Raw genomic sequence first — 24,539 nt, 5'->3', positions numbered from 1 at the left:
TCTAATTGAGCTAAGATACATCTTGGGTGTATCTTGTATTATAACCATGACTCATTTGCAAAACATTTCAGGTGAGTTTATGTTTCTTCTGTAAATCCACTAAGAATTACTCTGACATCCAATCTAGTGGGATGTGCTTGACTAGGAAGGCTTCAGAGTCTTAGTATTACTTTAGCTTTTACTAGTTGATGGTCTGTACCACAGTCTACCCCAGGACAAGTATGCACATCAGTTTTAAAAGAGGTAAACCGTGAGTAGACATAACTATACATAATAAATAACGGAAAAACTCACGTAGAAATATTATTTAATAGTATAATTTTCGCCTGTGTGTCACAGGCATCTTCAGTACAATTAAGCTCAAAAGTAAACACTAACTGACAATTCCAAAAAGCGCCACCTAAGTAGCTGGTGTAAGATAACTAAAAAGGTCAATAACTTTCCTAAAAAAAAAAAAAAAAATTAATACAATAAAAAGTTAGGAAAGATTAGCTGATTTGTAAAGTACTATCTCCCATAAAGGGGATAGACGTAAGTCGTCGGATCTGTTTAAGTTAGGAGAATGAAGTAGAGTTTCACATGCTTCTTTATAAAGGCGTTCCATGAGAAACTGACTTTTGTGAAGAACTCTTGTCTTTCTCCAATGAACTCTGTGTCTAGTGAAGATAGCATGTTCTGCAAGTCCAGACTTTTCAGGTTTAAAGTATTCATAAACCAGGCATTCCGTTAAGACCAGTCGTAGATTGTATAGGTTGCCCCACTTACAAAATCTCAAAATTTTTATCTAATTTACTCTCCTCTTCAACTAGAAGAACTGATACTTATATAAAAAATACTTTGGATTTCAAAAATAAAATTTCAGATCTTCATTTGGACGTTTCTGATATCATGATCAGTTTAGATGTTGTTTCTTTATTTACAAATGTGCCTCTTTCGGAAAGTATTGAATTACTACAACAGGAATTTCCTTCAGACATTGTAAACTTATTTGATTTTGTAATAAATTCTGGTTATTTTTCTTTTAAAAATAAGTTGTATCAACAAATTGAAGGAACAGCAATGGGTAATCCTCTCTCTCCTGCTATCTCCAATTTCTTTATGGAATATTTTGAACAACGTATCTTTGACAATATTTCTCCCAGACCTACTCATTGGTTCAGATATGTCGATGACATTTTTGCTATATGGAATGACTCTTCTGATGAACTTCAACAATTTCTCAATAAGTTAAACGCATTTCATCCTAGGATCAAGTTTACCCTAGAAGTAGAATCAAATAAACAGTTAGCCTTTTTAGATCTTCTAATTCTTCGCCAACCAGATGGTAACCTACATTTCTCAGTTTATAGAAAGAAGACTCATACAGGCCATTATATCCATGCGGAATCTCATCACCATCCCAGTCAAAAGGCAGGAACTATTAAAACACTGGTTCATCGGGCCCACTCCTTTTGTTCTACAGACGATCTTTTACAGAAAGAAATACGATATATAACTTCTTCCTTTCTATCTAATGGCTATAAGAATTGCTTCATTAAAGGAACTTTGAGTAGATTTAATATGTCTCCCTCTTCAAACACAGAGGAAATAACGCGCATTACTATCCCTTATATACAAGGCATCAGTGAACGTATAGCAAAAATTTTAAAACCACTGAATATTTTTGTTGCCTTTCGACCGTTTAGAAAAATCTCCACCTTTCTCGCTTCTCCAAAGGACAAGCTTCCACATCTTAATCATCCAGGTGTCTACCAGATTCCGTGCTCTTGTGGATTATGTTATTTCAGGCAAACGGGAAGATCTGCCTCCATTCGGCTAGAAGAACACCAATCTTATATTGAATACTTTAAACCTGAAAAGTCTGGACTTGCAGAACATGCTATCTTCGCTAGACACAGAGTTCATTGGAGAAAGACAAGAGTTCTTCACAAAAGTCAGTTTCTCATGGAACGCCTTTATAAAGAAGCATGTGAAACTCTACTTCATTCTCCTAACTTAAACAGATCCGACGGCTTACGTCTATCCCCTTTATGGGAGATAGTACTTTACAAATCAGCTAATCTTTCCTAACTTTTTATTGTATTATTATTATTATTATTATTTTTATTTTTTATTTTATTTTTTTTATTTTTTTTTTAGGAAAGTTATTGACCTTTTTAGTTATCTTACACCAGCTACTTAGGTGGCGCTTTTTGGAATTGTCAGTTAGTGTTTAATTTTGAGCTTAATTGTACTGAAGATGCCTGTGACACACAGGCGAAAATTATACTATTAAATAATATTTCTACGTGAGTTTTTCCGTTATTTATTATGTATAAGTATGCACATCAAAGATGCTTGTCTTCCACCACTGGAGAGCTAGGATGTAATCAATCTGGTGCATTGAGCTATCAATGTTAGATGTCCAAGTATAGGTCCATTGTGGGTGTTTCTGGAAGCAGGTATTGGTAATAGCTAATTTGTTAGTATAGGCAAATTCCAACAGTCCTTGACCAACCGGTGTTATTTTCACCCAGAGTATGAACGGAATGGGTGTTACGTTCATACTCTTTCCCACTAAAGGGATATTAGATAAAATAAATAAAACTACACCATTACAACCTTAATGCCACTTTTAGACCATCTACAAACCTAAAAATAAAATATTCAACTCCAAGAACTCTCTCACCACTTTGAGGGTATATTAAATCCATTGCATCTGGAACTTTAATAATGGTGAAACTGCACAATTTCAATTTCTAAAAAAAGAACACAAACAGCATCTCAAATTTAACACTTTGGGCAAATTGAGCCTTTGATCATGCTTTGTATGAATGCAAATTTAAGGACGATTGTAGAATTTTGATCAATTATTCTAATTGAAACAAGAATGGTGGGCTAAAAATCCAAATAATAATGGATAGAGCATATTCAGGCCACATAACTTCTGTTTCAAGTTCTCCGGCCAATCCTCACTTTAGGACACTTAAGCAATAATTTCAGCTGTTATTTCATATGTTGGCCACCATCAATACTGTTTTTGTTCTAATTTATCTGTGAGTAATCTCTAGCCAAACTTTTATTTTAATTTATTATTATTATTAACACCAGATCTCCATGGGATCAAAAGATTCATTATGGGAGGCACACACACACACACACACAGTTCACAAAAAAACCATCAAACTTTGCTGCATTCACCACAATGTCAAGCAATGAATTCCACACAACCACTATCCATGCAAAGAACATGGATAGTGGTTGTGTGGAAAAACATGCCCTTGCTTACACCCTCCTTATACAGCTTCCAGGTATGTCCTCTTGTTCTATCCGCTTCTCCCATTCTATGAAAAAATTCTTCCACATTAACCGAGTAACAACCCTTTACCAACTAAAGCGTCTCAATCATATTCCTTCTCTTCCTCCTATTCACAAGAATTTGCAAACTGCATTCCCTCAATATGTCCTCATATTCCACCAGTTACGACCTTAGTCGGTCTTCTCCAATATATCTGCATTATCATGAAAACCATAGGACCAAATCTGTGAACAATAAAATATGATGGGATGTATTGTCTTCACAGCTTGTCAATATGACCTATGAACTTCAGAGCTTTGTCCACCACCACTTCAGGGTCTCTTATCTGCTCACTCCAAAATTTCCCCACAAGTGTATACTTTGCACCTTGTTGTCTACCAAATATCATAAACTTACACTTGGCAACAGTGAATTGGCAGTTCCATATTGTTGCCCACTCATAAAATCTATTCAAGTCTTCATTCAAGGCCACAATATTTGCTTGATTCCTCATTACTCTCACTGATTTTACATCATCTGCAAACAGTTGCATATCACCAGTTTGAACTTATTCCAATATCATAAAAAATTTTTTAAAAAAAATCACCTTTCTATTCACGTATAAGGAGTAGGCGAGGTCGTTTTAGTCCTATCTAACTTTTGAAGACTGAGTGGGCAGTTCAATCTCCACTGGTACCCTATCAGAGATAGTTGGCCCAAGGCTATCACTAATTAAAGGGCATGTAGCGAAGAGAGAGAGGGCTCAACAAGTGCTGCAATCTCATAGTCCCTAACTCCAACACAATATATTTAATGTCTGAAATAATGTGGGTTGTACAGTTGATTTTCGTGGTCGATTTACAGGATGAAAAACCCGAGTTTCTGGGAGAAAAAACCCACTTGCCCGTGTCAGAGATCGACTAACTCGGGAACCATTGAAAAAAGGCTTAGAAAAATTTCCTCTAGTTGCCGACTAGATTCGAAAGCAAGCCTTCCTTCGTGCTGTCAAGCACTGTGGTATGCAAATGCCACATCCACTGAGCTAAACAGGCTCCACCAACATCATTAATACACAATTAAATAACAATGATACCAAAACAGATTGCTGTGGCACACCACTAGTGACTTTCCTCTCTTTCGCCCCCCCCCCCCCCATAAATAACTTGCTGATATCTATCTGATAGCCAGTCACCTATTTTAACTCACTAGTCTGTTACGTTAGTCTATCAAGAGGGATAGGGAGTGGAAGAAGTAAATGATTTCTATGAAAGTTTGATGGTAACAACAACCAAGAAAAAAAATGCAAGAGACTATAAAAATGATTGAACATTAAGTTTACTCATTCATGACTCAAAGATTATACTAAATGTATGAAAAATAGAATAAAATTAAAACCCAAATGTTATTTAGATGAAGATCAGTTTAGATTTCAAAACAACAAGGGAACTAGAGAAGCAATAAGCTTTAGCTCTTTGTTCTATTATTGTTTGTAAAATAAATAAATCTACATGCATTGTCTTTATAGCTTTGGAAAAGAAATTCAGTAATGTACAATGGAAAAGATAGAAGGCTAATTAAGAAATTATATGTCAACCAGAAAATAAAGTTATGAATACAGGAAACTGGAGAAGTAAAGAAAGCTATAAAACAATACTGTGCATTAACACTCTTACTTATCAACCTGAATATAGAAAGAGTGATGAAAGTAACAATGAAAGGAATGAAAGAATGCCTGTAGGAAAAAGTGTAAATATATGTAATACACATTATATAATGTCAGCTCATTGCTTTATGCGGACGATGTTATACTTCTAAATAAATCCACTATAAGTCTGCAAGATTCCCTGACTAAATTGAATAATTGTTGTAATAGATATGGTATGAAGGTGAGCATTAAAAAGACAATGAAAATAGGCAGAATCATTGTAAATGTCAACTGCGTTGTGAACAGAGAACCCGTGGAACATTGTTGGAAGTTTATTTTGCACTTGGTTAGACTATAACACATTTTGTTTAATCCTTTATCCAAGTGTAAGCAAACAAAGTTTGCATCTGAAAATATCTTCAGGACTGAGGTAAGGTGGTACATCCCTTGACAACTCATAGCAAAGGTGGATCAAGTTCTCAACACCCCTTGTCTCAGTATCTTCCCTTAATGCATATCTATACTGATATGCATTAAGGGAAGAGCCACTACCCAGACTGGTTTCAATCTTTATTGAGGTCTCGTCAGTGGGAGGCAGACCCAGAGTGGTGATACTAAGCCAGAAGCAATGGAAAGGTCATATTTACCTATATGAGTTAACAACCAGTGTACCCCTTATTATTAAATTACTCTGGATTTAGAGAAAGATGTTGGAAGTTTATTTTGCATTTGGTTAGACTATAATAAATTTAGTTTAATCTTTTATCCAAGTGTAAGCAAACAAACTTTGCACCTAAAAATATCTTCAGGACTGAGGTAAGGTGGTACATCCCTTGGCAACTCGTAGCAAAGGTGGATCAAGTTCTCAGCACTCCTTGTCTCAGTATCACCCATAATGCAAAGCACATATTGCAGACATGTATACTGCTATGCATTAAGGGAAGGGTCACTACCCAGACAGGTTCCGACGTTTATTGAGGTCTCGGTCTCTTGGTACATCCCAAGTTAGGCGCTTGGGATGTACCAAGGATGTACCTTCGGAGTTGCCAAGGGATGTACCACCTTACATCAGTCCTGAAGATATTTTCAGGCACAAATTTTGTTTGCTTGCACTTGGATAAAGGATTAAAATAAATTTATTATAACCTGTGCAACAAGTAAAACAGTTCAGCTACTTAGGCATGATTTTTAGTGAAGATGGTAAATTAAATATGGAAATAGACAACAGAATCAAGAAAGCTGGTATGGTAGGAAGTCAACTGAATAAATTCATTTGAAATAAGAGAGAAATTAGTCGGAAAACTAAATTAGCTGTATACAAGACAGTGTTCAAACCAATTTCAACTTATGGATCTGAAAAGTCAGAAGTAACACACTTGACCAAAGACTAGAGACCGCAGATATGAGAGTCCTGAGAAAGATAAGAGGCGTCAACAGATGGCATCAATGGCAATAGCATATTAAAAATGAGGATATTAGGAAAGAACTTGACATTCTTAGCATCCAGGAATGCGTTAGCAGAGCTAATCTCAGGTGGTATGGTTACTTAAACAGAATGGGCAAGGAAAGATTAGCAAAACAAGTGTCCTCTGCCAGGTTGGCAGAAAAATGACCCAGAGGAAGACCAATATATAGGTGGATTGATACGGTACAAAGTGCCTTAGACGATAGAAATATAAGATCTGATAATGTTGGAGTCTTGACAAGTAACAGACTGATTTGGAGGAAAATTGTAGATAGGAAGTTAGCAATAATGTAAATTTTTCATGTAGTACTATCATATCCTGTACACCTGATGATGATGATGATGATTATTACCCAAGACCCCCCCCCCCCCCCCAAGGAGTCAAAGATTCATCTGGGAGGTCTTTTTATCATACACATAGTTCATCATGCCGTGCTTTAAACACACTCAAATTCTCTGCAGACACCACACTCTCAGGCAAGGCATTAATCATTCACAAATCTGCATAAAAAACCCTGCTGATCACTCCCCTACTCAAACCCTCTTTATACAGTTTCCAGGGATGACCTCCGGTTCTCCTCTGATCTTCCACTATTTTCTGTAGAAATTCTCCAGCACTGATCCTATAACAACCCCTTACTAACTTGTAGGTCTCTATCATATCTCCCCTCTTTCTCCTGTCCACCAGACTCTGCAAATTGCATTTTCTCAATCTTTCCTCATACTCATCATTCTAGAGGTTAGAAATTACCTTAGTCAGTTGAGCCTAGACCCTTTCCAACATCTCTTCGTCCTTCTGAAAACCAGGTGACCAAATCTGGGCACAATAGTCCATTTGTGGCCTAATCAAAGCCTTATACAATGGAACAAGAATCTCCCTAATTCTACAAGTCAGTGTCCTCTGCATCATTCCCAGAAGCCTTTGTATTGTCTTCACAATTTTGGCTGTGTCCCCTACATTTCAGATACTTATCCATTATCACTCCCCAGATCTCTTATTTGCTTCACTTCCAACAATATATCCTCACCAAGCATAAATTCTGCATCCCATCTATGTTTCCCAAATTTTAAAACTTCACATTTTGCAACATTGAACTAACATCCCTATTCCTGTGCCCAATCACTCATTTATTCAAGTTTTCTTGTTAGGACACAACATCTTCTCTACTCTTCATGGTTCGTCCCAACTTTGCATCATATGCAAACAACTGAATATCAACATCCAAATCTTCACCAATATCATTAGTATACAAGTTAAACAGTAATGGCCCTAAAACAGACCCCTGAGACACACCACTAGTAACTTTCCTTTTCCTGGCTATTGCTCCCCCATACACAACTTGTTGATACCTACCAGATAGCCAGTCTCTAATTCATTAACTTATCTATCATCTTATCATGCAGTAATCTATCAAAAACTTTTGCGAAATCTAAGTATATTACTGTGTATCCTTCTCCTCTGTCCAAGGAAGCAGTCACCTTATTGTAATAAGTAAGCAGATTACTAACATGACCTCCCTTTAGCAAATCCATGCTGTCCATCAAAGATAATACCATTGTTGTCAACCCAATTCTGGATCCTGGTTCTCACAAGCTTCTCAAACAAGTTAACCACAACACCTGATATATAGATAGGTCTATAGTTTGATGTTTGAGTTCTATCACCTCCTTTATGAAGTGACACAATCTTTCCCTCCTTCCACTCCTTAGGAACTTGACCAGTGGTGGCCAGTGAAAATTTTAAGTGGAGGTGCTGCGTATACGAAATAAAAAAAAAAAAAATTATTTTTTCCCTAATCACTACCCAATTTATTAATAAATAAATTAACATATTAAAAAATTGCTTTATTAAAAATATTTCACCCTCAGCATGAATAAACACCAATAATAAAAGTTTCGTATCTCAGAAATACCACGTGCAAGCATACTAAGCACTGCCCAAACGAGCTGTGTAGGAATCACTTGTAGCGTGCAATGACAAGCGTAAACAAATATCGGCGAGTCCAGCTGCAATTGGTATGATAATTCTCACACTGCATTAGATTGCAGTGCATTTGTTTTGTGTAACGTTAATTGAAAAAATATAATTCTTTTCTTATTTTCAACAGTGACACTTGTCATAATTCAGCCTTGTATCTATAATAAATAAATAATTATATGTTATTTTAACAAAATAAAATAAGATTTACAAAAAATAGTTCACCACGAACAAGCACCAATAATAAAAGTTTCGTATCTCACAGAAATAACCCGTGCAAGCATACGGTACACTGCCAAACGAGCAGTGTCGAAATCACTTCTAATATGCAATGGGAAGCAGAAACGAATATTGGCGAGGCTAGCTGCAATTGGCCTAACGTGATAATTCTGACACCGCGTTAGATTGTAGTGCATTTGTTTCATGTAACGATAACTGAAAAAATATAATTCTTTTCATATTTTCAACAGTGACACTTGTCATAATTCAGCCATGGATCTATAATAAATAAATAATTATGTTATTTTAACAAAATAAAATAAGATTTACAAAAAATAGTTCACCCTCACCGTGAACATGCATCAATAATAAAAGTTTCGTATCTCACAGAAATAACGCACGCAAGCATATGATACATTGCCAAAATGAGCAGTGTCGGAATCACTTGTAACATGCAATGAGAAGCGCAAATGAATATTGACGAGGCTAGCTGCAATTGGCATAACGTGATAATTCTGACACTGCGTTAGATCGCAGTGCATTCGTTTTGTAATCTAAAGCGTTAATCTAACAATTCCAATTATTAATTATTCAATCAATGTCAAAACATAAGCTGTAACCTTTAACATGCTGTATTGCATTTATATAATGTTGTAAGCATTGTTATTATTTCTTCTTCTTCTCTTCCGTCTAAGACGGGTTGAGTCTTCTCTTGAGCAAGATCTTCCAATCTTCTCTATTCCTTGCTATTCGAAAAAAGTTCCTTATACGTTCTGCATCCCGAGATGTTCTTTATTAATTTCAGCCAGGTAATTCTTGGTCTTCCAGGTCTTCTTTTTTCAGTTGGAAAAGTATCGATTAGGACATTAGGAAGTCTGTCTGCATCCATGCATACAGTGTGTCCAAACCATCTCAGTTGTTGTTTCTAATTTTTTCTATTATTGTCTTTTTATACAATAGTTCTTGTCTGACTGTGATGTTTGTTTTCTTTTCTATCCAACTTGTTCTATTTATTTTTCTTAAGCATTTCATTTCAAATGCCAGCAGTTTTTTCTCCTCTCTTTTTTTAACTGTCCACGCTTCTGCTCCATAGATGACTGTTGGTATAATTATTGCTTCATATAATTTGATTTTGGCTTGTTTAGATATCTTGTTTGTTTTCCAGATTTTCTGTAATTTTCCCATGGTGGTCCATCCTATCGCTATTCTGTGTTTGATTGTTTTGAGTTCATCTATTGTTTCTGTTAGTTTTGATCCAAGGTATATGAAGCTGTCTACTTGTTCTAATTGTTCTCCATTTAGGGTGGCTGAGAAGGTAGTTCTGTTCCTTCCTATTTTCATCACTTTTGTCTTTTGTATATTTATTGTCATGTCATATGTTTTACAGGTTTCATTTAGCTTGTTGATCAACTTTTGTAGTTCATTTGGGGTTCTTGCAAGAAGGACGAGATCATCTGCATATTTGATATTATTTATGTTTAAACCGTTGACATTGATTACAGGCTCATTGTCTATTGCTTTCTTTACAACTTCTTCTAGATATATGTTGAATAGGCATGGGGATAATGGGCATCCTTGCATTACTCCTTTTTGGATCTCTATGGATTCTGTTGTGAGTGTGTACTTTTTAATTATTGCATTTGCCTTAGAGTAATATTTTATCAGACACTGTATTATATATTTGTCTATTGCTTTTTCTAGTAGAATTTTGAGAAGGATTTCTGTGTTGATGTTATCGAAAGCTTGTTTAAAGTCTACAAAACAACAATATAGTTCTTTATGGTCTTCCCAGCTGAGTTCTGCTAGTTGGTGCAATGTGAAAATTTGGTCTATTGTTGAATAGTTTCCTTGGAAACCAGCGCTTGTTCTATGCCTATCATTTCTTCGTAAGTGTTTTTTAATCTATTTTGTATAATTCTTATGAATATTTTATAGGTGTGAGGGAGTAAATTGATTGGTCTGTAATTTCTGCAGTCTCTTTTGTCTCCTTTCTTGTATATTGGGATGATCTTTCCAGTTCTCCAGTCATCTGGGATCTCTCCTGTTTGTAGTATTTTATTGAATAGGGTTGTTAAATATTCTATTGATATGCTGCCTCCATATGACCACAGTTCAGTAGGGATAGTATCAATGCCTGGTGTTTTATTGTTTTTCATCTGTTTTATTGCATATCTAACTTCTTCTTGTAAAATTTTTGGGTGATCATTATTTTCTTCTATTGTTGGCATTGTAGTTTTGTTTCCTTGGTGGAAGATAGTCTTAAAATGGTTTGACCAGATTTTTCTTATATATTCAATATTCCCGGTTGCAGTCATCTTGTTCATCATTGTTACTGCTTTTTATTATACTGCTTCTTATTATTTATAAACACAAACAAAATTTAATTTTTTCATTTTTCCTTGGGGGTGCTGCAGTGTCGCAGTACTTATGTACGAGCCGGCACTGAACTTGACCCAGTGCAAGATTAGTATTAAAAAATATGTCAAGCCCAGCGTCAACTCCCTGGCACATTCCTTCAGAATATGTGGTGATATATTATCAAGTCCCACAGCCTTATTAACATCTACTTTGTGCAACTCCCCATACACCTCTTGCTCACTTACAGTTTTAGTCTCTCCTCTCCATCATCAACTGTCCTCAATCTCTCCATGAAGTCACATTCACAAGACTGAGAACCTTTATGAACTGCTCATTAAGTACCACACCTTCTGCAACAGCTGTCTTTATACCATTTTCTCCAATCAATGTCATCCTACCGTAGTCATTCTTTCTTTTGCTTGCTACATATCGAAAGAACTCCTTAGGATTCTTTTTGGCTTCATTAACTAACTGCTGTTCATACTTCACTTTAGCTACCTTCACCAACGTTACCTTTCTTGCTTGGTCTTTGTAATAACCAAAGACCTTGCCTGGTTTTTGGTTATTTCCACTTCTCTTATGCTGCCTCCATAATGCCCTTTTTCTCTGTATCACATGCTTAATCTGTTTATTCATCCATTTCACACCTGCTTTATTTAACCTTCCCACCCTTGGAATACATTTAGACATTGCATCTACTAGATAGTTCTTGAAAATCTCCCAAGCTGCATTGATCTCTTTTCCAGCTAATTCCAGCTGAAATTGGACAGAATTAGGATGGATGATGTTTTATCTGATTATGGACTAAGATAAATGTAGCAACAACTAAATAGTGTTAGATTCAAAAGAAAAACATAACATAAATCAATTTCATCTTTTATAAGCTACTAAAGATGAAAGCCAGAAACAGAAAGAGCTGGAAGAAGGAACTCTCCATAGTGACAAGACTGTCCCTTAAAATGATGATGAATAAATAAATACATAGCAAACTTTATGCTTATAAGTCTCTGTTCTGGCAAAGTCCCAAGAGAGTGGAAGGAGGGCAAAATAATTCCTTTGCATGAAGGAGGATCTAAGCCTGTGGTAACAGTTATAGCCCAATCAGTATTCCAGGAGTGGTGGTAAAATTACTGGAAAGTTGGTCAAAAAGAGAAGTCAGGAATGGGTGGATAAGAATTATGATACTCTATGAGGGGGTAGCATAGCATTGTGAAGGGTTGTTATGCCATAGTAATCTACTAACTTTTTATAATAGAGTGACAACTGAGTTCAATATAGGGAATGGCTACATGATAATACTGCTGGATTTTGCAATGGTGTTTGACAGGATACCACATGGAACGCTGTTATGCAAAGTGCAACAAATGGGGATGAACAGAAAACTGGTGATATGGATAAAAGGGTGTCTGATGAACAGACACCAGAACGTAGTGTAGTATAGTATAGTATAAGGAGAAGCAGAATCCAGCAGAAGGCAGGTAACTAGTGGTGTGCCACGGACTCTGTGCTTTGACCACTGCGATTTAATTTGTATATAAATGATACAGGAAATAATTTGAAGAGAGATATTCAGTTGATAATTGATGATGCAAATTTGGGTAGAGTAATAGTTAATCACGTGATATAGAGAACCTGAAGGATGATTTAAATAGATGACACTATGGGCAAAACATAATGGATGTCAATTTAATGTCAAAAAAGTGTAAAGTTATGCATTTTGTGATAAAAAATTACAAGCTGTGTATCACATTGAGAGAACTGTACTCCAAGAAATTGATGAAGCCAATGATTTTGGGATAGTAGTAGATAGAGAGCTGAAGTGTAGATGGCATGCTAAAGAAGCCATGGTAGCTCACAGGATCACTCAGTTATTGAAGAACACACCAACAAGCAGATATAAGGGAGTTATCATTCTTCTTTATAAAGCCTTGATACAACATGAGGATTACTGTGCTCAGGTCTGATCACAACTTCTCCACCATTTCCTTATCTTGGGGATTAGGAAATGGTGGAGAAGATCCAGAGGTGAGTGGTCTCTGGAATATTTCCAATAAGGATAGATTAAGAGATTGCAGATTGCAAAAGTTGGTTGATACAAAAAAAAAAGGGGGGGGGGAGGTATGATAGAAACATTCAAGTTACTTAAAGGCTTGATGCTGAGGAAATGTTTTGGCACTTCGCTAGAGAGGACAGAACAAGAGGTCATCCCTGAAAGTTGGATATGAGTGTGGTTATCAAGGATGTGAGAACTAGATTTTTTGCTCAGAGAGTGGTGAATGGGTTGCGTGAGTCAACTGTGAGTACTGTATCTGTTAATTCTTTCAAGAAGTATGAGGGTGGGTTGAAAAGTTATCGGCCTCGACACCATAGATGGCAACACTATTAGCAAAATTTTCCTTTCTAAGTTGGTACATCTATCATAAGAATCCATGTGAAATTGCAAGTCATTCTATCAAGTACTTTGTTTTATACAGCTGTCTGAAGCAAAAGTGTTATCTGTATCCCTTGAAATGGATAAAATTGAGTATCGTGCGGTTATAAAATTCTTTGTAAAAGAAGGTTTAACATCAAAAGAAATTCATTCAAAGTTCATAAAAGTTTATGGGCACTCTTCTCCTTCATTTTCGACAATCGAGAAATGGGCTGCCGAGTTCAAACATGGCCATAATATCCTCGAAGATGAACCATGTGAAGGACATCCAAAAAGTGTAACAACACCAGAAATCATTGATCAAGTTCACGATATGGTATCGGATGACAAGTGAGTCAAAGTGTGTGAAACTCCTGAGACTATAGGCATTTCAAAAGAACATGTAGGATATATTTTGCATGAAGAATTGCAAATGAAAAAGCTTTGTGCAAGATGGGTGCTGTGCTTGCTCACAGCAGATCAAAATTGCACTCGCATGAAAATTCTCTCAATAGTGCCTGGAGTGTTTTAACAAGAACAAAACTGATTTTGTGTGTTGATTTATTACTATGAATGGGATTTGGATTCACCATTACACACGAATCCAAACAGTAGTCAAAACAGTGGACAGAAACTGGTCGTTCAGCGCCAAAGAAGACAAAGTCGGTTCCATCAGCAGGAAAGGTCATGGCTTTGGTATTTTGGGATGCTAGAGGTGTTTTGTTTATTAATTATCTTGAAAAGGGTAAAAAAATAACCGGGGAATATTATTGTGATCTTTTAACCAGACTAGATGAAAAAATTCATGAGAAAAGACCAGATTTGCAAAAGACAAAAATCATCTTTCATGAATTGTTGGAACATCCACCCTATTCCCCAGATTTGGTTTCCTCTGACTTCTGTTTCTTCCCAAAACTAAAATTCTTCCTCTCTGATCAGCGTTTTTCTTCGAATCAGGAGGTGATTGCAGCTGTAGAGGGGTATTTTGCAGATCTTACTGAGAACCACTACAGGGACGGGATAATGGCGCTGGAGCATCACTGGAATAAATGTATTAGTCTTAAGGGAGATTATGTTGAAAAATAAAAATAATTTTGAAATTATAAATTTGGTTTTTCATTGTTAGGCCGAGAACTTTTCAGGCCACCCTCGGATGATATATATTCTGTTGACAGATTGGGTCTCACACAATGAGTCTTAGAATTCCATGGAGGTGTCTGTGCAATAATTTAATAATAAGAAGAAGAGAAACTGCCCTTTTGTTGTTAGAGTTGGCTAGGAGGTATCCACAAAATTACTTAAAATTAATCATATAATAAAGATATCACAAAAACAATACTAATACTTACCTAAGATTATTGGTGTTGGGCTCTGGAAGCTTGCGAACTACTTGCCACATGGCTTGCAAACGAGCATCAAAATCAGACACCCTATATATATATAAATTAAAGTTCATAATAGGATCAGCATTATTCATGAAATTTTGTGAGAGTAATGCAAATTTATGAAAAACACAATTGATAAAAATAAACTTGGCAAACAAAATAATATTTCAATTTAAAACTAATGCAGAAAATTTTAAACATTTTAAAGGAATGCTTTTCCTAACAGTTAGAATAACTGAAAAACTCAAGTTCACTTTCTTTTATACATAAATATTCATTTGGTCATTTAAGAGTTAAAGACAGATAATGGTAAGAAGTTTCTGACCTAAATGTCTAATCCTTACCATCTCGTGGTGCACACCATTATTAGGTATCTTCCTGAATGCTAAATGAATAAATGAGAATGGGCTGGCAATTTAGGATTTAGCAACTAAATTGTATTGTTACTGATTTTTTCAACATATAAGAGATAACACAACAGATAAATGGAGCAGAAAACAATCAAAAACTGTATGGACTCTATAGATCCCCCACCACTAACTGATGAAATCACAGTTTGCAGATTGTGATGGCATGGGCCTGATGAAAGAATAAGTGAGGAGAGAATAATTAAACAAGCTTTCAATATGAGACTTGATGGAAAGTAATCTTGAGAAGTACCAATGCAATGGTGAGAAGATGACATCCAAATAAACTAGTTTCAGATGTGAATCCTGGACTGAACTGGAAGAGCTCCAGAGAGAAACACTGGAAGAAATTGGTACTTGAAGCAAAGCACATTAGAGGTTCAGTAACCTAAAAAAGATGAAGAATGATTTAATCAAAAAGATAATGATGTTAAAATGTGACAGAATTTCATCCAAGTTGGAGAATAGGCCAGTTAAACAAGACCCACTGCTTTCATCAGCAAACCAGGGGTAAAAAGCAAACTGAAACTTCTATTCAGTAAAAGAGAAGAATTCAAGATAGACACTACTGGTGTAAGAAGTATCAATGGGAAAGAATTAATAAAATTGGGATTCCCAAAACAAGGATGAAAAAACCAGGTGAGAATGTTATATGCAACAATTACAAGATATATTATTATTAGTATTTTGGTAACCTCCATGGAGTCAACATTATGGGAGGCCCACTAAACCAACCAGCATAATGTCTATCATAATCAGCTTTGAAGTTTTTACACTACCTGCATCCACAATGCACTCTGGCAATGCATTCCACTCACTAACAACTCTGCATGTAAAAAGTCCACTCTTTACATCCTCCTTCGCCACAACATCTTTATACAACTTTTATGGATAGCCTCTTGTTTTTCCCATCTTAACATTTGTTAAGATGGGAAAAACAAGAGGATTTGAAGAGGATAAATTAACTGTGGAAAGGGTACAGAGGCAGATAACAAAGATGGTTTCAGGACTGTACAATGATATTATGAGGACTGGCTGAGGGAATGTGGACTGCAGAGTTTGGTGGATAGAAGAAGGAGAGGTGATATGATTGAGACTTTTAAACTGTTGAGAGGTGGTTACACTGAGGAGTTCTTTCACTTGGTTGAACAGCGGGAAGGAGTGATGACAAGAGGCCATCCCTGGAAGTTACGAAAGGAAACTGTGAGCAAGAGGCTGAGGAGTGGTTTCTTTGCATGGAGGGTGGTTGAACCATGGAATGCATTGCCTGATAGAGTGATAAGGGCAAGAACGGTCAATGAGTTTAAGTAGTGTTATGATAGACTTTGTGTTTCTTAGGGGGGGGGACCTCCCCTTGATGAGTCTTGATAAACTTTGTGTTTCTTAGGGAGGACCTCCAATGATGAGTCTTTTGACTCCATGGAGGCCTGAATAATAATAATAATACATTATGGATGGGGTCCCTACCAAGACCAGTTTCAACCTTTTTTGAGGTCTCCTCAGTGAGTAGCTAGACACTAAATACCAAGGTTTTAGTAATACAGAGCCTTATCAAATTTACCTATACAAGTTGCTACAAGGTGTTTTTATTTCTATGAATCTCTGGAGGATATATAGATGTAAGTAAGTTTTTTACCTTGGGAATAATGTATATTAGGGTTACCAAGTAATTTTATAAACTTGGTTATTTTACTCCTAATCCCAAGTAAGCAAACAGTTAAGTTTGCGCCTGAACGTAGTTCAAGTCTAAAGGTGGTGCAACACCAGAACAACTCATTGTAAAGCTCTGATCACTATTCTTAGTATTTTCCCAATGTAAAGTACATCTCACTAAGAGATGTATACTGCAATACATTATGGGTGTGGTCACTACCCAGACCGGTTTCAACCTTTTTTGAGGTCTCCTCAGTGAGTAGTTTATAAAATTACCAAGTAATTTTATAAACTTGGTTATTTTACTCCTAATCCCAAGTAAGCAAACTTAACTGTTTGCTTACTTGGGATTAGGAAGTAAAATAACCAAGTTTATAAAATTACTTGGTAACCCTAATATACTTTATTCCCCAGGTAAAAAAAACTTATTTACATCTGTATCTCCTCCAGAGATTCTTAAAAATAAAATCACCTTGTAGCAACTTGTATAGGTAAAGTTGATAAGGCTCTGTATTACTAAAACTTGGTATTTAGGGTCTAGCTACTCACTGAGGAAACCTCAAAGAAGGTTGAAACTGGTCTGCGTAATGACCGCACCCATAATGTATTGCAGTATACATCTCTTAGTGAGATGTGCATTACATTATGGAAAATACTAAGAATAGTGATCAGAGCTTTATCCACCTTTACAATGTGTTGACCTGGTGTTGCACCACGTTTACACTTGAACTACTTTCAGGCACAAACTTAACTGTTTGCTTACTTGGGATTAGGAGTAAAATAACCAAGTTTATAAAATTACTTGGTAACCCTAATATATATATATACACACATATATATATATATATATTTTTTTTTTTTTTTCCATTGATACTTCTTACATAGCGTCTGTCTTTAATTGTGCTGATGCTGAGTTTGAGTATGTTCTAATGCTGACTTTTCGCTGTTTGGCCAGGTTTTCTGAAAAATAGCAGGTAGCATGGTTTATCTGGGCAACCGCCCAACTCATATTTCATCATGTTGCATCTTCATTCTTATTTGTCAGTAATCCAACTATAAAATCATAACTACATTATCATTGTACTGCAGCCAAACTAGGTCTCAAAAGAAAGGGATGGGTGTATTGCTCTATGATTCTATACAGAAAATAACAATTAGAGATGTGATGAATCCATTTATTCTATCTTTTTATGGAGAATAAATTTTATTCTACACAAAATTTTGTGTAGACTGTTCAGAAGTAATAAATTACTTTCTCTAAAATGTTATTTAAGAGAAAGATTTCAGCCATGAAAACAGTGAGACCAAAGGTTTAAATTAAGTTACTCTTAAAATGTAGTAGAAGCTGTAATTATATTTATAAGATTCAAAATACTAACTTTGATGCATTCAACCAATCATCATATAAGGCATATGTCATCAATGGTTCAGGAAGTTCTCTTAGATAAGACTTTAGAACACCTGCAAATAAATAAAAAAAAAGGAAACATTACACACATGCAATCCAAAATATGACATTGGTTAATTATATTAAATCTATCCTTAGAAAACATGTTATATATATATATATATATATATATATATACACACACACGGAGGCTGTTCAATAAGTTATAAGACTATATTTATACAGAAAACAGATTACCTTTAATCGTCATCATTTACATGGTCTTTTTCGAAGTAACTACCGTGAGACGCGATGCATTTGTCCCAACTTTGCATCCACTTCTTAAACACACGTGAAAGTCCGTTTTTTGAGAGTTCTTTCAAAACCGCCTCTGCAGCTTTTACACATGCTTTGTTGCTTTCGAAATGGCAGCCTCTTAGTGGTTTCTTGAGCTGAGGAAACAGCCAGAAATCGCACGGTGCAAGATCAGGACTGTATGGAGGGTGTGGTAGGATATCTATGTTGTTTTTTTGCAAAATGTTCACTACACCACCAGCAATATGTGGCCTTGCATTATCGTGGTGCAATAAGCAGCCATCAGCCATTCTTCAGCAATGGACGCTTCCTTTGACGTGCTGTACCATTGTCCGTAAAACATCCACATAGTATGAGCCGTTTACAGTATTCCCGGGTTCTACAGCGTGTTGGTAAACAATGCCTTCGTTGTCAAAAAATATTATGGTCATAACTTTACCAGCCGATTTTACAGTTTTTGCTTTCTTGGGGGTAGGTGAAGATAGATGCTTCCATTCACTGCTTTGTTGTTTCATTGTAGGGTCATAGTGATACAACCAAGCTTCATCTGCTGTAATGATGCGTTTTAAGAAGTTGTCGCCTTCTTGTTCCAGTCTTTCTTTCCATTCTGTCACACATCCACTCGATGCTGCATTTGCTCCAGTGTCAAGAGTTTGGAAATCCATCCGGTGCAAACACGTTTCAGTCCCAAATGTTCAGCCATGACCAAGTGAACACTTCTCACAAAAATATTCAGGACAACATGCAGCTGACGTACTGCGATTCTCCTTGATGATAATCACTGCTGTGTTGATCATTGTCTCTGTGATGGATGTTGAAGGTCTTCCCTCACATTCAAGATCTTCCACATTTTGCCTTCCTTCCTTAAAAGTTTTGTGCCAGCGAAATACACTTGCCCTCGACATTGCTTCATCGTGGAAAGCTTAGCGTATCGTGTTAAAAGTGTCCAATGCCGAATTTTGCAAACGCACACAAAATTTAATCGCATAACGCTGTTCCAAGGATGCTTCCATTTCGACGACTGGTCGCGGGTCATAGGCGCGCTGAAACAAGCTTGCGTTTAGACATAATTACACAAACACTCCTCTTTTTTCTTCTTCTTCTTCTTCTGGTTCTTTCCATCCATTGCTGGATATCTCAGCTTTAACTCAGTGCTTCATTTTATTCAGCTTTCATCTACCAATCTGCTAATATGACCTGCCCATCTCATTTATATGTCTTACAATACTATATAATATCCTCTACTCTAGTCACATTTCTTAATTCTTTAATTTTTAATTCTATCCCTTTTTGTTACATGAAGCATTCTTCTCTCCATGGCTCTTTGAGCCACATGAAACCTGTGTTACTGTTTTTTGGTCATTGCCAATGTCTCCCTTTGGGAGACATGGGCAAACACTGCATGTAACATGAGGCATTCTTCTCTTGAAGGCTCTTTGGGCCACATGTAATTTGTGTTACTGTTTTTTTAGTTGTTGCCCATGTCTCCCTTAAGGGAGACATGAACAAACACTACAATAATGCAAATAATAAATAGCTTTCTTTTTAAACTTACAGGTTTAAAATATAAATATTATCTTATAACAAATAATATTTATATAGCAAACATACTTTATACGACTCCTACCACTGTATAAATCTCAAATCCATCCTACCTTCAAATACTGTTCTCACACATGGGGTGGTGCACCAAAAATCTCCCTAAAAACACTTGATACTGTCAAGAGGAAGATGATTTGCTTAACCCTGCAGAGGTCACGGCTGATCTGACAGATAAAAACAAATTGTTTTAATATAAATATTCTTACAAGTGATATTTTGCACTGTTTATGGCATCAGTTTAGTTTAATGTGTTATGTAAAAGTTTGTGATATTTGATAGTAAATACTATACTGACATCGTGAACTCTGATGTCAGTATAGTATTGGTTTATATATATATATATATAGTATGTATATAATATAGTATTGGTGAAATAATGTTGGATTCAATATCCACTTAATTTGAAAATTTTGCATCACCAAGCCTTTTGGCTCTCTTTTTTTCAGTAATTCTTGGTGCCTTTTGTGATGTGACACCTTTTTTGGCAACTCGTATGGTAAAGTATAAGTTCTGCATCACTTCAACCTGAGTATTTACATCTGGGTCTGGCTCCCACTGACGAGACCTCAACAAAGGTCGAAACCAGTTGGAAGCTTAATGAATGGTAATGCTATAGTCCATGAAGTTTTAACTGAGCTTCGGCTGTTGCTGTCACCCAGGTCCTAGGTGTGTGTGTGTGTGTGTAGGAGGGGAGTAATAAATGGCAATGCTGTAGCCCGTGAAGTTAACTGAGACATGGCTGTTGCTGTTATGCCCTCAGATGACATGTGAGCAAATGAGCAGCTCTGCTCTGTGGTGGGGTAAGCCTGCCACGGTGTAAAGCCAACCGGTTCTGAGAGTTCTTCTCAGTGGCAGGGCGAGCCTATTATTGAGAGGGACAAAGCTGAGTTTTTGGAGTTTAACCTGTACTTGAACATTCAACAAAGGTTGAAAACTGGTCTGGGTAGTGAACCCCCCATAATGTATAACATCATACATGTCTACTAGGAGATGGGTTTTACATTATGGGAAATACTAAGGATAGTGATCTGAGCTTACTCCACCTTTACTATGAGTTGCCTCTGTCATGAAAGGTTTGCTTATGCTTTGATCCGTAGAAACTTTTATAGTTTCTATATTCGGCATGAAACCCTTGTAGTTTCTCTATTCGCCTTTGAAATAATGTTGGATTCAATATCCACTTGATCTGAATAAGTTTGCATTGCCGAAGTGAAGCCTTTTGGCTCTCTTTTTTCAGTAGTATTGGTTTATTTATTTTTTAAAATTTGCTGTTGAAAATGACTGGAAACATATATCGATTGGTTAATCCATCAGGTGTTGAAGAGATTCAGCGAATGTTACTCGAGTCTGATGATGAGAATGATAAGTCGAATGCGAAAGTGATATTTGATAGTAAATTGTATCCAAGAGATATAACATGAACTCCGATGTCAGTATAGTATTGGTTCAGTTTTTTTTTTTCTCATTGTTACTTTGTTCAATAATTTCTAGATTGTAACTGAAAATAAATAAACCATCATGTATTATATTTGCAGTGGTTTTTTTTTTTTTTTTTTAATTTATCACATTTCAGCACATACTGCTAGTAATGAACGTATCTGTCAGATAAAAGCGAACTAAGCTGCAATTTTTTCAACCGCAACCTCTGCAGGGTTAAAAGTATCTCTTTGCACCTCTTCTACAGAAATTTCCATGGATGGTGTATGGCTAAACTGGCCAATACTATTCCTACACTATCCTTCAAACCCATAAACACATAGCACAACTGCAGGTCAAATCCATTCACTTTCCAGCTCCAAACATATCAAACTGAATTCTTGTCCTCTTCTTTCACACTTTTTACTTGTATGCTTTGAAAGAATCTTCCCTACACAATAATTCAGGATATATCTGTAGAAACAGCTATATCCTCTGCAGCCAACTGGGAACAGTAATTAAAGTCTCAAATGAACCAATCATTAATAAATATTTAAGATAAAACTATAAATTTCTCATCAAAATCTGAAGAACTATTAAGGAAAAAAAAAAAAAAAACTGTTCCAAAGTAGGAAAAGTAGGAATAACTCACAACAAAATAAAATAAAATAAGCTGATCTCAGCAAATTCATGAACAAAGAAAAATTAGAAAGAATGTGCAAAGAATACTGCATTAATAAAGGATGCTTATCAAAATATTATTACCTGAAAAACAGCAAAAGATGGATGGATGATAATAAATTTAGTTTAATCCTTTATCCAAGTGTAAGCAAACAAAGTTTGCGCCTGAAAATATCTTCAGGACTGAGGTAAGGTGGTACATCCCTTGGCAACTCGCAGCAAAGGTGGACCAAGCTCTCATCACTCCTTGTCTCAGTATCTGCCATAATGCAAAGCACATTTCCTTGCGGACATGTATACCGCTATGGATTAAGAGAAGGACTATCCAGACCGGTTTTGACCTTTATTGAGGTCTCATCAGTGGGAGGCAGACCCAGAGTGGTGATACTAAGGCAGAAGCAATGGAGAGGTCATATTTACTTATACGAGTTGCCAACCGATGTACCACCTTATTATTAAATTACTCTGGGTTTAGAGAAAGATAATGGAAGTTTATTTTGCACTTGGCTAGACTATAATAAATTTAGTTTAATCCTTTATCCAAGTGTAAATAAACAAAGTTTGCACCTGAAAATATCTTCATATGGATGAATGAATTAAAATGAAAGAGAGAACTCAAAAACAACAGACAAGAAATCTTATAAATAAAAAGTAATTTCTATAACAAGCTTATTCCAACACAATCAACTTCATTCTGCCACCACCATCTTCTCTGAAGAGCCCAATGGAATGGTAGAGATATCAAATGACCTAAATATCGAAATCTAACTGGTGAAACTGAAATGAATTTTAGAAAAACAAAATTCATGACTTATAGCCTCAAAGATTTTTGCTTTGGAAGATGATATCAACAAAGAATGTGTGCAAGGGCATAACTAACTGGGACACAATAACCTTCAACAATAGAAAACTCAAAGAAATACAGTAAAGACTAAAAAGCATTGAATAAGTACTGGAGGCTGGACCAGAGAATGAATGATAATTTGCCTATCATCACCATCGAATTCTGCTATGTACACTCAGGGGATGTATAGGATATTAGGACAGCACTATATGAAAAAGATCATCAACCTCCTAACCACAATTTTCATCCAAATCAATCTACTATCTGTCAAGATCTTCAGATCTTATATTTTTGTCTTGTAAGGATCACTGTATCAATCCCTCAAAACATTGGTCTTCCTCTGGATCTTTTTCCTGCATTCTGGAGAAAAACACTTGTTTTTCTAACCTTACCCATTCTGTTTAAGTAAACAACACCAAATGAGATCAGCTCCACTAACATATTCCCAAATGCTAACGTTAAGTTCTTTCCTAATATCCTCATATTTAATATGATATTACCATTGATGTCATCTATTCACTCCCATAATTTTTCTTAGAAAACTTTCATATCTGTGAACTTCAGTCTTTGGTCAAGTATTCTATCTCCAACCCAGTGATCAGATCCATAAGTTAAAATTGGGTTGAATGCTGTTTTATATATAGCTGATTTAATGTTTTGATTAATTTCTCTCCTTTTGCATTTAAATTTATTCAAAAAGTTGACTTTTTACCATAACATCTTTGCTAATCCTGCTGCCATTTTTCATATTTAACTTGTCATCTTCACTAAAAAATTGTGCTTAAATAACTGAAATGTTTTACTTGTTTTATAGGTTCTCAATTCAGAATGCAAGTAAAACAATCATAAAAAAAATTTATCACAGGAGTTATTCAATTTAGTCAGAGAATACTGCAGACTAGTGCTGGATTTATTTAGGAGTATAACATCATCTGAATAAAGTAAAGACCTGAAAATAACATCACATTATTATTACTATTACTATCATTACGAGTTTCTCCATGGAGTCAGTAGATTCATTGGAGGAGACCCAAACTATTAAAACAATATCAACCATACCTCTTCTTGAATTCATTTACAGACAAAGAACTCACAACTGAGTCAGGCAATGCATTCCACTCATTCACCACACTCTAAGCAAAAAATCTAGTTCTCACACCCTTATTAACCACACTTTTCCTTAATTTTCAGGGATGACCTCTTATTCTTCCATCACTATCAACACAGCTGAAATATTTCCCCTGCATCAATCTTATAAAAAATTTTAGTAATTTAAATGTTTCTAACATATCCCCTCTTCTCTGCCTATCAACCAACCTCTGCATGCAGTCCACAAGTTCTCAATCTATCAATGTAGAGAGCATTTTTTACATCACTCACCAACTCAGTCACTCTTCTCTGAACCCTCTTTGCAACCTCTCATCTCCAAGGAATCTAGGTGACCAAGACTTGAGCACAGTAATCCAAATGTGGAAATATCAATGCCTTATAAAGGGG

The 24,539-nt window shown here is 35.9% G+C and overlaps 1 protein-coding gene across 1 annotated transcript in view; it reads right to left on the bottom strand.

Annotated features, from left to right (window-relative positions):
• The window catches only part of LOC150107867 (uncharacterized), a 393,004-nt gene that overhangs the window by 182,195 nt on the left and 186,270 nt on the right, over positions 1–24,539 (bottom strand). The window contains exons 7-8 of the mRNA XM_090415366.1: positions 18,177–18,258; positions 14,702–14,782 (exon numbers count right to left, since the gene is read on the bottom strand). Of these exons, the coding sequence (XP_090271492.1) occupies positions 14,702–14,782; positions 18,177–18,258 (163 nt within the window). The remainder of the gene's footprint in view (positions 1–14,701; positions 14,783–18,176; positions 18,259–24,539) is intronic.

Source organism: Typopeltis vanoorti, chromosome 3, assembly GCF_054136105.1.
Source record: "Typopeltis vanoorti isolate ZY-2024b chromosome 3, IOZ_Tvanoo_1.0, whole genome shotgun sequence".
NCBI lineage: Eukaryota > Metazoa > Arthropoda > Arachnida > Uropygi > Thelyphonidae > Typopeltis > Typopeltis vanoorti.
The sequence above is the reverse complement of the archived record's forward strand: the minus strand, read 5'-3'. Positions and strand labels throughout refer to the sequence as shown.